The sequence below is a fragment of the Garra rufa genome, chromosome 14, assembly GCF_049309525.1.
Source record: "Garra rufa chromosome 14, GarRuf1.0, whole genome shotgun sequence".
Lineage (NCBI taxonomy): Eukaryota > Metazoa > Chordata > Actinopteri > Cypriniformes > Cyprinidae > Garra > Garra rufa.
In genome coordinates, this window is record NC_133374.1 from 34,141,715 (window position 1) to 34,155,419 (window position 13,705).

Genomic DNA, 13,705 nt, shown 5'->3' on the forward strand with positions numbered 1-13,705 from the left:
ATGTTTAGAAGGGAGGATTTTGGTCAGGATTGAGTGTGTTAAATTTCTGCCAAATCTAGCTCTGTGCTGTCATGTTACAAATTACGCAGATACAAATATATTTTTCAACCTCATTAACTCCAAACTTCAGGCATACAGATAGAGTTTAAACAGTAACTGCTGAATATTTAAAGATGATACTTAAACTTTGCAACTGTAATATTGCAGACTATATCGCACTTTTTGAATGGACATAACACAGGGAAACGGAATGCTAATAATCTATTGCAATAGAAAAAAGCACCTCTTCCTATAACTGTACAACTTTATTACCAACAAAAGTTTGTAACAGAAAAAAAATGTGCATTATCAATGTCAGTGCATATATACAGTATTATATAAAGTGCCAACAAATGTTTTCAACTTGTTAATACTATGACACTTCAGGCAGTCAATGAGTTTACAAGTGGCATTGTAAAAATTGTATAATTCTATTTTGTTTGTGGGTTTAATTAAATAATGGTTATATCCTAGTATGTTATTTTCACTTTCACTTACCATTCAGGAAATGTAAGTACATTCACATATAGTTAGAGGTTCTGGTCTATTTTAATCAAGTTCCATGTTGATTTACAGTATATTTGTATTATTCTTACTCCACAGTAAAGTATTCCAAATGTTTGGATATAATTCCTTTGAGAACAGGTGTGCCCCCTAAGCTTGAAGGATGATTTTAATAGGGAGGTAAATTCCTCTAAAAGGGCGTAGTTTATTTACTGCCCTGAGAGATATTAACAAACCAATTTAGGGCGTATTCACATGTTTTATGCCACATTTTTATCCACTGTAGAGTGCTTTTTTGTGCATTCAGTTTCGTTACATCCATTTGTCCAATACTTGTCCTTATACGTTAGACTCATTGTGGAACATCTTGTTCTTTATGGATCTTAGACTGAACTGAAGAGAGGAGCTTGTCTCCGATTGTAAGGCCTCAGAGAACTTGACATCAAAGGAACGGTTCATTTGAGACTTCCTTTTAATGGAGTTTTGTATTGTCTCTGAGGTGAAATAGTAGACGATAGGGTCAAAACAGCAGTTGGACACAGCAATACACAGAGCGATTGGATAGATAGTTCGAACGACTGATTCTACTGCACAGCCCTCCAATGTTTTTGTTCGCACCAGTGAGTAGAAGACCAGGTTGACGTTGTAGGGGATGAAACAAAAGCAGAAGATGGAGAGATGCACAATGATCATCCTCAAGATCTTTTTCTTGTTTAGCTTCCCTCCCCGACTAACAGTCTGCGGCCTCCTCAAAGTTTGGAGCACCATAGCGGAGCAAACCACATTCAGTATCAAGGGGATAAGGAACCCCACTGTCTCTATGAAGATCACCACCTTTGAGAGATGGCTTTTCCACTGATTTGATGAGAAGTTCTCAAAGCAGGCTATTGTGTTGTTTTTTTGCTTGTTAGTACTGTTAAGCATGAAGCCTGTCGGAAGACTTCCAGAAAGCACCAGAACCCAAACAGCAGCACACACAATTTTGGCATTGCGCTTGGTCCGGAGTCCCCTTGAACGGAATGGGTGAACGATGGCGAGGAAGCGGTCTACGCTGATGCATGTTAGAAACAGGATGCTCCCGTACATGTTGGTGTAAAAGAGTGAGACAGAGAGCTGGCAGAGCAGGCTGCCAAATGGCCAGTTCTGCTGGATAAAATAAAAGACCCTCAAAGGGAGTGTGAGCACAAATAATAAGTCAGAAACCACAAGATTCATCATATATGTGGTGGTCTCATTCCGCAGTTTCAGTGAACAGGTAAAAATGTACATGGCTGCAACATTAGTAATGAGTCCCACCATGAAGACAATGCTAAATACTATGCTGTAGAGTGGATATTTGAAGTTGTCATTCTTTGGGCAGTGGGTGATGTTGTATAGCTGCAGAGAGGAATTTTTGTTGCTTGCACTGCCAGTCCATATCTGGGTCAAAGCCTCCATCTGAACAGTGGTGTTGTACATCTCAATGAGAAACAAAGGCGCACTATGGGGTGGCAGTTAGGCGAGACTACACAATAAGAGGATTTTCCTCAATCCACAATTCAACAGGGCAAAACAAAGCATGTGCAGCAGACAGATTGCTTCCAAATGCAAGATGGTCTTGCTTTCAAGGGCACATAGATCTCTTTAATGTGTTTTTTTTTTTCTGTTGGCAGTTCAAACTGAATCGATCAAACACTTCTCTGTAGCATTCTTCAACTAAGTCTCTTGTTAAAAGCATTTCACCCCAGAGACTGGAGCCAGACCCCGACTACCTCTTCCCCTCCCCCTTCCTCCTGTCCTTTCCCTAGGCACCCCACAAGATTGTTGCCCCAAGCTTAGCAGCTACTCACTCCAAAGTTTTAGTTCACACAGTCCTTTCCTCTGGTTCGATTTGAGCAATACCATCCACAAGCAGCCAAAGGGAGTAGTCCTGTTAGAATCCACTCCTAGTATATCCCACTGAGAGAGAGAGAGAGAGAGAGAGAGAGAGAGAGAGAAACACCTTTGTCCAAAATAGTAATTAAAGCATTCCCAAGTCCTTCTCCAACTCGTCTTGAAATATCCTTTGAATTAGGCCTCTTTGTTCTCAGTCCCACAGATTGTCCAGTAATTGTAGAGCACCTGTAGACTGCATGCAGCTCTCTGAGTGTAACAGTCTATATGAGCAAGACTTGCTTCATCCAAGGGTCTGTTTCCTGACCCACCCCCTTCCTTGCTGCTCTGTCTTGTTGTCTCCGTCAACAGTAGCCTCAGGGGCATTCTGTGCTGTGAGCATTGAAGGGGCGAGAGAGAGGCAGCTGCGCTGTCGAGAACTTTACAGCCTGGTGTTACCATGACTAGCATATTTGACTAACCATGGCTCCTCCTACCTCCTGGATAGACCCCTCCCTCTCTGACAGAAAAACCAGACAGCAAGAGCTGACCTTTAAACAACTTAACATAAACGTCTCTTTCAACAGCTCTTGTTATTGTATTATTTAAAATTAAACCTTACCCAAAAGAAAACTATATGAAGAGGTTATGTTTTAAAAGTACAAGGGGCTTTGAGTTCCTATTGGAGTTCTTATTTGTTTTTCTTGTAAGTATCAACTTTTTTTTTTTTTTTTTTTTTTAATTAAGAGTCTGGAGCTATAAAATGTGGGTAGAAAAATTCAGTTAGTGGAGCTTTGGAAGGATTTCGGTAAAAATGTAGTTAATATTGAAATCTCAGACTTGTACAGATATTGGTATCTTTGCAAAGAGTTCTTATTTCCTCTTAGGAGATACATTTGAGAACATTAGTGCGTTTTTACAATTCACCATTTGCCTTTAGCATGGTCCAGTTAGCCCCTGCTGGTAGAGGAGCAAAAAACATTGAGAAGAGTAATTCATTCAATCTGACTATATGACTACATTTGTGTGATTAGGGCTATAAAACATATATTTATATATTCAGTGGTATACCACCATATGTAACCCCTATACAACTATATTTAGAAAACCTGACCTCACTGGAGGGCTTGCTACTGTGTGCGTTCTTGTGATGCCGTTAGTTGTCAGTTTGCTGCAGCTCTAGCATCATTAGTCACATATTATTTACAGCAGCAGAACTGAGTGCACATGAGCCACCCTGAGCACTGAGCACTGAGTCCTGCAACAGCTGAACAAGTGCCACTGAGATGATTTGAAGGGCTAACTAACAGAAAGCTATTGGTTAGCATTACCATTTATCTCACTGGCACTTGATGGCACCTTTTTCCTTCACGAAAAACATTTGAGATGCAAGAGACCTGTGCAAAAGTTATATGAGAGAAACAATTTAAGAATTAAAAAGCTGTCAACTGTGATTTTATTACATTAATAGTTAATATAGAAACTGCAGGTCTGTGCCTTTGGCAAACTATATGCTTAAGAAAGATGAAGTGCAACCAGCTTCCTCAGTAAAAACTTCTGTTTAGAGACATTCTGTCAGGGTTTGGCAAAGGATTTTGTATTATACACCACACCCTATGACACATTGCACTTAACTTGAAACAACAATATGCAAAATATTATATTGTGGGAATCCGGTCTTTGATTAAATAATAGAGCATAACAATGACAGTAGTTATGTAATTATTTTTCCCATTAATTTTCTCTATAGGGGTTTTAAACAAAAGTCTTCAATATTGTGTTAGGCTTACCAAACAAAATCAATTCTGAGTTGAATCATACGGTGGCCGAGAAGTGCAAAACACAACAACAAATCGCAACACAAAAAACAAATCTGAAAACCAAATAAAAAATCCAGAATCAAAATTACAAATTACAAAACACAATATCAAATCTAAAAACAAAACGGCAAACCATAAAACACAATAACAACTCCGGAAACAAAATAGCAAGTCGGAAATCACAACGACAAACAAAACAAAAAAAAAACGACAAGTCAGAAAACACAACGACAAATCCGTCAAAACGGAAAAGGTAGGTATTTTGTGTGATCGGCGTGCTGATTGGACGGAACTCCTGTCAATCAAGACATACAGGAAGTACAGTTCTAGAAGAGATGCAGCAGAAGAGACCGCTGCGATCAACTTTTAAACGGTAAGTCATTTATAAAACAGAACTGTATACTATCAGCACAGCTAATCAATTTAACTTGTGCATTAAAACAGATTATTAATAGATTATTTCTCACTTAATTAGTAGATTTACGGGATGTTATGCATTCTCTTCCTGCCGTTTTATCCATCGTTGTGTTATTAAGGCTTTTAAACGGGATTTTTTGCGGGTAGCAAGTTATTTAATAGATCTGGATTTATTGATTGACCTAAGTGAGAATGAAAATGTTAAAATAGGCGAGCAGTTTTCAATTCAGAATCATGGTAGGCCAATTTTTCCAAAAATGTATACTGTGTATATTGTATTATAGCAGTAATCATTATAAACACATTATTACTATATTTATTATATTTTTATAGCCACTAAAGAACTTTTGTGTGAAGGATCAGTGATGCCACAGGACTGAATTGTGATGAAGCATCACTAAACCATTTCTCCTGTTATTCTCCTTCTCTATCCTGCTTTCAGAACAAGATCCACCTGAAGTAAAACAGTGCCAGCTCCTAAGTATGATTACATCACATTTTGTTAATGTAATCTATAGATTGCTCCTGCTGACTATGTCCAGTTTTTCTATGAAGACTTCAGATGACCAGCACCTGTGAAGAGATGACGCCAACCCTTGAGAGGACTTCAGATGAAGCTGACTCTGAATAAACATGCAAAACTGATACATTTTCCTTGCATTGTAATCATCATGATCACATCATGCTTTAATTTGTTAATTGTTTCTGATTACATGACGTTAATTAACTGCATGATTTGTATAGCTTAATTTCAGAAAATTTCTGCCATACTAACATAATTTAAAACCGATACACTTGTTAACAGAACTCTTATTTGTAATGTAGATACATTCATTTTCTGTAAAGCTAGCTGCTAGAAACAATGTGTATACTAAAAAGTTCCATACAAATAAATGTAAATTGAACAAAACTTGATGCATCTTTCATCTTTTCTCCTCTCCAGATCAGTAGGGAATTAACTCTGCTTTATGGGACTGGAGCACAGCAAACTGTAGTGGAGACTGTTTAAGGACAACATTCCTTATAGTTTATTATAAATGTCTAAATTGATTGCTGTAAATGAGTTCATAACAAAAGTCAACATACATAAAAAATATGATAAAATGTATAAAAATGTTTTAAGTTGTTTTCAATTAAAATATACCACAATAATATATTTAAGATATTAATAATTGAGGGGTGCACAAGATTAAAAACATTAAACAAGATTCATTTTCACTCAATCTTAAAATATTTATACTTGTAAGACAACAAACTTAAAGTCCCCCTGAAATCAAAATTAAAGTTTTTTGGCTTTTAGTATGAATATATTAGCCTTAAGATTATCTATAAGCTAGTGTGCTGCAAAACAAAGACAAAATTCGTGTTTACAAGATATGGGCATTCAAAACTTACAGTCTCGTCACTTCCGCCAATATGAATCAAGGATTTGGATGATATCACTGTGCACTTCAGTTTCTCATGAAACGTTCTGTCCAATCAAATGCTCTCTAGAGTCCGTAATGTCCCACCCCCTACACAGAGACGCGTTAACCCGGCCGGAGCAGAACATATGCGCTCATATGTGCGGTCGGCATGTATTAAACTACACAGCCTCAGCTTGATTATGATCACTATTTAGTTTTAGCAAGTTTCATATTAAATCTGTGGGGTAATTTATTAGTCTGTGGCTGTCATAAGCTTACAAATGCGGCTTTACCGCGCTCAACGGCTCTTGCCCGAGCAGATATTAATGGAACGCTATTGGCTATTCAAAATTAGTGGGCGGGGCTTGGCTATATGTTTTTGTTTCAGTTAAAAGTACGTCACCACATAGAATAACGCTGCGTGTTTCAAGGCACTTCAGTGGACCTTTAACATTTACCAAGAGATCAGTAAAACGACAATGAACATTAAGATGTGATTGCACTTGACTAACATAAAAGTTGTAAGAACACCCACGCGCACACGCACATATATATTTATATCATATTTATATAATTATATTTATATGGAGAGGCTAAAGTTACCATAGTAACAGACCACAATGTCGTTTACATAGCAAACGCGGACTTTTACCATGGTAACTTCAGCCTAAAATATTTTAACAAGGCAGGTGAGGATAGCTGACCACATTAATCCTCAAATATTAGCAGATTTTATCTTTTAAAAACAACACTTAGGGGCCGTTCACATGAAGCGTCTTTTGCGCGCGCAAGTTCGTTATTTCAAATGGAGACGCGCGGCTTGCGCGCGCATTTTGGAAGCGACGCGGTCGCGACGCGGTCGCGACGCGCACGCGGTGCGACGCGCTCGTTTTTTCCGGGCGCGTCCGCGCCGCATCGAGATAAAAACATCTCAACTTTTCAGAATGTCGCAAGCGCACCGCAGCTTGGAGCTAGAGCGCAGCTGATGGTTGCTTAGAAACGGCAGACGCTTCCGGAGCGCAAGCGCCTGAGCGCTTTGTTGACAAGGAAGAAAGCGGCGCGCCTAGCGTTTTCCACGCGTTTTTAGGCGCGACATGTGAACGGCCCCTTATACAACTAGATATGTATATTACGTATACGTGTATACATTATTTTATAAATAAAGTCAATAAATTATTTTATTGTTACTAAATACCAAAAAAATCGCAGTTCTGTCTCTCTAACTCAATGTATTCCGCTCTGAACTTCCTTGAACTATTTGAGGCTTCGTGAATCACGTGACGATCGAGCGCTTTGTCTTGATTTACAGGAGTACAGGAGTACCTTTTCCGTTTTGACGGATTTGTCGTTGTGTTTTCTGATTTGTCGTTTTGTTTTTTTTGTTTGTCGTTGTGATTTCCAACTTGGTATTTTGTTTCCGGAGTTGTTATTGTGTTTAATGGTTTGCCGTTTTGTTTTTAGATTTGATATTGTGTTTTCTAATTATTAATTTTGATTCTGTATTTGTTATTTGGTTTTCAGATTTGTTTTTTGTGTTGCGATTTGTTGTTGTGTTTTGCACTTCTCGGCCACCGTAATCAATAGTGTTGCTAAGAAAGCACATTAAAAAGTATTAATTAAATATTAAACCTTTGCACAAATCTTGCCCCCACACTGTTTGTGCTAAGCAGTATTTTAATATCAGTGAGATACGATTACAGTTTTTATTATTTTAAATATTTAGATTATTTCATTTTGTTTCAATTATGAAGGTTTTGTTGTGTTTTATGTATATTTTTATATATTATTTCAAATAATGTGTATTTTTTAATAATTCGAGAATTAACTCAAAACACCTGCAAAGGCCTTTAAATGGTCTCTCAGTCTAGTTCTGTAGGCTACACAATCATGGGGAAGACTGCTCATTTGACAGTTGTCCAAAAGACGACCATTGACACCTTGCACAAGGAGGGCAAGACACAAAAGGTCATTGCAAAAGAGGCTGGCTGTTCACAGAGCTCTGTGTCCAAGCACATTAACAGAGAGGCGAAGGGAAGGAAAAGATGTGGTAGAAAAAAGGTACAAAACAGCTTAAAGGTGTTTTTCTCACAGTTCATAAAGACAAGACCTTTGGGCCAGTTGTAGTAATGTCAAGTACAGTTGAAACCTTCATTTTCAATGCTCTAAAGGATTCCATTGCGGGTACAGTTGACACAGTTTGTATTATCTATTATGCCCCACTTACCTCCCAGCACATTTTTCTAAGTTGCATGATAACACCAAAGACTTTGTTAGAATCTTTGCATTATAGAAACTACATGTACTTTTCCCCAACTTCCCCCAATTGAAAAAGACACTACTATGTATGTGAAAAGAGATCTGTGTTTAGAGATCTAAAGGATTGCTCTAAAGGATTCCAATGTGGGTACAGTTAACACAGTTTGAATTATCTATTATGCCCCACTGACCTCCCAGACTTTGTTAGAATTTTTTCAGCTTATAGAAACTGCAGATCCTTTTCCCCAACTTAAGTCAATTGAAGAAGACACTACTATGCATGTGAAAAGAGATCTGTGTTTACATGTTATATACTGCCATCTAGTGGTGAAAAACAAAATGAGGCGCAAAAGTCTATAATATAATTAAATAACATTATTAGTTCATATATTATTTTTAGTATATATTTCAGGCCCAGATCCAAAGGGAGTACCTTTTGTTATAAAATAAAGTTTCAAAATCTGTAATTTGAAAAAGTTATGTCAGAGTCTGACAAAGGGTAAAGGAGATTTTGTGATGTCACAGTGCCTTGGAACTTTGATCTCAGAAACTGCATTCCTTGAGTATGTATCAAATGTATCATACATGGATGGCCAAAGGACAAATCGTCAGGCAGCCATGTGTCGTCCTCAGCTCACTGATGCCAGGTGGGAGCTGAGCCTGTCATGCATTGTTCACAGTGACTGTAGGGCCATAGTGCAACAAATCAACAGCAGCTATACCAGTGGTTACCAGGGCAATGTGTTACAGCAAACAGTTCATCGCAGCCTTCTTTATATGAGCCTACATAGCCAAAGACCCAGCCGGGTTCTCATGTTAGCTGCACGCCATCAACATTTTCTGTTTAGAAGCTAATTGAGCCTTAAAATCTCCTTTCTAAAAGCTTTACAAGGCATAAATAGTCCTCATTTTAGATGGACTTACAAAAATAGTATACTGACAACTACTAAATGTTTTGGTTGCACTTTATTTTAAGGTGTCCTTGTTACACATTTTACATGTAGTTAATAAAAATTACTTAAATGTATAACTACACTGTAACACGGACAGGTTAAAAGTCACATTTACACACATACTACGCAAATTATGTTAAAACAATGATATTTGTGGGACGCACGTGAGCAGATCATGGAGTAGTCGTCTTTTTTGAGCTCCTCTCCGTTGGCGCTTTAATTCGGATTTTTTCACAACTAAAGTACCATCAGCTCATTCTAATGTCCAATGACTCTCTGAACGCTACATTGTTTTAGTTGTTTTGAATACGTTGTGGTAAACAAGGTCCTCGAGGACCTTTTTTCGTCGTATCGTTAACTCATTCTGTGTCTGAAAATGGCATCGAAGAAATCTTCAAAAGCCGTTGCAGCTATGAAGGAGGACGCCCATTTAAGTGACTCTGTTTCACAGGGTAATGTGAATGCGATACTTGCTGCAATCACTTTCCAAGGAGATGAGTTAAAGAAGTTAATTGAGGACAAGATGACAGCTCTAAGTGGCCGCTTGGATGCGTTAGACGCCATGCTGGTTAACCTGCACTCAGAACATGCCTGATTACAAAGCTTTTCGGCCGAGACAATTTCCCTAAACCGGTGAAAATTGATCGTGCCCACCGGACACTGTTACCCAAGCCATCTGAAGGCCAGAGACCTCGCACCATTATAGCACGGATCTACAATGATCGGGACAAGGATTTAATCCTTTGTCTGAGCCGGGAAAAGTTTCCTCTGGATTATAAAGGAAACCGGATTTACATCTTCCCTGACTATATTCCGGAGGTAGCCGCACGGCAACGTGCCTTCAGCTCAGTCACGAAAGTTCTACGAGAGACCGGGCTGAAATGGTCTTTGCGTTTCCCAACAAAACTAACAGGTTGGCGTTTCAGTGCAGATCAAACTTGGTTCAAGCAATGCAAGCTGAATCTTGGTCCCACTTTAAAATTGCAGTCTGTGCATGAATAAAACCTATTTTGCAACACAGAGAAACATATCTGAAGGTGTTAGAAGTGTTTTGCATGATTTTTGAAGTTAGAGCCTGAAATGTCTGAAAACAGCGTTTCAGTGCAGAACAAACTTGTTTCAAGCAATGCAAGCTGAATCTCGGTCCCACTTTAAAATTGCATTCTGTGCATGAATAAAACCTATTTTGCAACACAGAGAAACATATCTGAAGGTGTTAGAAGTGTTTTGCATGATTTTTGAAGTTAGAGCCTGAAATGTCAGAAAACAGCGTTTCAGTGCAGTACAAACTTGGTTCAAGTAATGCAAGCTGAATCTCGGTCCCACTTTAAAATTGCAGTCTGTGCATGAATAAAACCTATTTTGCAACACAGAGAAACATATCTGAAGGTGTTAGAAGTGTTTTGCATGATTTTTGAAGTTAGAGCCTGAAATGTCAGAAAACAGCGTTTCAGTGCAGAACAAACTTGTTTCAAGCAATGCAAGCTGAAACTCGGTCCCAAATTAAAATTGCAGTCTGTGCATGAATAAAACCTATTTTGCAACACAGAGAAACATATCTGAAGGTGTTAGAAGTGTTTTGCATGATTTTTGAAGTTAGAGCCTGAAATGTCAGAAAACAGCGTTTCAGTGCAGTACAAACTTGGTTCAAGTAATGCAAGCTGAATCTCGGTCCCACTTTAAAATTGCAGTCTGTGCATGAATAAAACCTATTTTGCAACACAGAGAAACATATCTGAAGGTGTTAGAAGTGTTTTGCATGATTTTTGAAGTTAGAGCCTGAAATGTCAAAAAACAGCGTTTCAGCGCAGAACAAACTTGGTTCTGGCAATGCAAGCTGAAACTCGGTCCAAAATTAAAATTGCAGTCTGTGCATGAATAAAACCTATTTTGCAACACAGAGAAACATGTCTTAAGGTGTAAGAAGTGTTTTGCATGATTTTTGAAGTTAGAGCCTGATATGTCAGAAAACAGCGTTTCAGCACATAACAAATTACGAAAATGACCATGTTTTATTGTAGTAAGAAAGTATTGATTGCTATTTGTATAACCACAGTTTTACTACAAATGCCATGGTTAAACTATGGTTAGTGTAGCAAAATTAATTTGTTGTTACCATGGTTTTACTACAGTAACCATGTTTTTTTATTTTGGTTTAATTTGTAGTATTACCATGGTTACCCACATGTAAAAAGAAACATAATACTGTAATACAATATAATACATGGTTCAAAAACTATAGTATTTACTACAAATTACTATAGTATTTTTTTATGTGAGTAATTTTTGTAAGGGATGCTCAGTAACCACAATATATACCATGCTTCTCACATTTTAAATGTAGTTTTATTGTCGTATTTCTAGTTAAAGCACATAACCACAACATTTAGTATGGGTTTACCTCAGTAAGCGTAGTTTTACTGTGGTATTTGTAGTTAAAGCAATTTAACAACAACAATTACTATGTTTTTACCACAGTAACTGTGTTTTATTGTATACTATTTGTAAAGCACAGTAACCACAATGCTTGCTACACTTTTAATACCTTTTTGTGAAGTGATTGTAATTCCATTTTTTTTCTGTCTTGCAGTTACATCAGATCACATACTCCACAACAACCAAAACAATAATCCAAAAGCTCTCTTACGAAGCCATCTCTTGTAAAAGTCCTGTTTCTCTCTCTCTCTCTCTCTCTCTCCCATGATTCATTTACACATAGTTTTGCTCTCTCTCTCTTTGTGGTTCATCATAAATTTTTAAAACTCAAAATTAAATTCTGACCAATTCTGAACTTGAACTTGAAACTTGAAGCTCCCAATGCTGATCTTGAAGAAGCTGCCAATGAGGCTGAACAAGTCCTTCAAAGGTTCAACCCTTCACAGGTAATGTTGAACACATTTAGTTATAACCAGTTTGCTTTAATGAATGCATCCTTATTTTATGTGTTGTTAATATTTTTCCTTAGAGTCCTTCCTCTCAAATATTTTTGTCACAGATCATTTTTAACACACTGTCTTAGCATGTATATATTTATCTTTGTTTCAGCTGAAAAGGAAGTCCAAAGGAAAGCCTGTCATGGGATTTGAATTCGACCATCTTGTGCATTTATGGAGAAGACCAAAAGCTGCTAAGGCAAATACTTCCAATGGTACGTCTGTGTTGGTCTAATCACCTTGACCAAACTTTATTGCATTTACATTTTGCACAGCATGTGATATTTTTTTAAACTTTGGTTTACATACACCACGGCCCTATCAGGAAGAACCCCCAGAAAAGTCTCTTGTCAAAGTAGTAATAATTCATACAATTTACCAAGTCAGCAAATTCATATGATATTGTACAAGCATATTCATACAAAATTCTATGACTTTTACTCCTACTGCTGATATTGGCCATTGCCTCAACTCTCATTGTAAGTAGTCAGAGTGTTTGTATCATAAAGTTGAATTTAAGTCCATTGTATTCTTTATTAACCTTTACAAATTGGCGCAGCATCTTCCCGTTCCACCAGTATGTGATATCTGTCTACATGTCAGTCTGGCTTTCTTTCCATGATAATTTTCTATTGAACACATCTAAGAAGCAAGAGTCTGGAAATGCTAGTTCAACTTGTCACGTGACAAATCAGATCTGCAATTAATTTGGCCAAATCAGATCACTTAAAGCTGTTCGCACCAAGAGAAAGAACTGTAATGAGAATTATTTTAGCTGTTTATTTTTCACACCAACAGACAGTAACATTCTGTTGACTGTTATACATGCTGCAGTTATGTTGTTGTCTACCATTTGTTGTTGTCAATGTTTTTATTGTTCATCATGTGATAAATTCTCTTTCTTCTCCTGTCTTGCAGAATTTTACACAGATTACTTAGTCCTTCTCCATCAGCTCTCCACAACCCTTCCACATCGTTCTCTCTCCTGTGGCACATCTGCTGTCAGTCCTTTACTGCCAACTTCCACTCTCAGCATTTCTCTTTTGCTATTTAACCATTTTAATTGGTCTCGCATTAAGTCACAATAGAAGTAAACAATGATTGCAAGAGATATATTTTCAAAGGTAATAATTGTAAAATATTGAAATATAGTTCTTAATCATTTTTGCCTATTTGTTTGTTAAAGGGAAGAAAATATATGTTTAACTGGAGCCTCGAAACTCCCAGTTTGTAAAATATTATTTGGCATCTTATAACTTTTTCTGTAAAAATGTATTTTGTTTTATTTTTGAATATTATACAATGTTTTTAAGGGTTTTTCTATTGCATATTTGTTAGTTAAATATTTGTTTCTGTGTACCCATTAATTGCTTTATTAATTAGTCATTGTTGTAAGTTGTTGTTTCACTTTAATTGATTGCCTCTATGCAGATACATTTTTATAATCAACTGCTCTTTTGTTTTCATTTTTTTCATATATTTGTCTTGGAAAAGTTTGATATATCAATAAACATTGGCAAATCACC

At 37.2% G+C, this 13,705-nt stretch overlaps 1 protein-coding gene and 1 long non-coding RNA gene across 2 annotated transcripts; one reads left to right on the forward strand and one right to left on the reverse strand.

Annotated features, from left to right (window-relative positions):
- Nucleotides 1–569: 569 nt before the first annotated feature.
- lpar6a (lysophosphatidic acid receptor 6a) lies at nucleotides 570–2,840 on the reverse strand. The gene has a single exon (XM_073817932.1). It carries the CDS (start codon nucleotides 1,999–2,001, stop codon nucleotides 883–885), a length of 1,119 nt encoding a protein of 372 aa, XP_073674033.1. The 5' UTR covers nucleotides 2,002–2,840; the 3' UTR covers nucleotides 570–882.
- A 9,186-nt stretch (nucleotides 2,841–12,026) lies between these two features.
- LOC141284214 (uncharacterized) lies at nucleotides 12,027–13,623 on the forward strand. The gene is made up of 3 exons (XR_012338377.1): nucleotides 12,027–12,128; nucleotides 12,292–12,394; nucleotides 13,098–13,623. It is a non-coding gene; the product is annotated as an uncharacterized lncRNA (long non-coding RNA).
- The last annotated feature ends 82 nt before the right edge of the window (nucleotides 13,624–13,705 follow it).

Excerpts from the sequence above, each read along its gene's own strand:
- lpar6a (XM_073817932.1), bottom strand. The coding sequence starts at position 2,001 with ATGTACAACACCACTGTTCAGATGGAGGCTTTGACCCAGATATGGACT.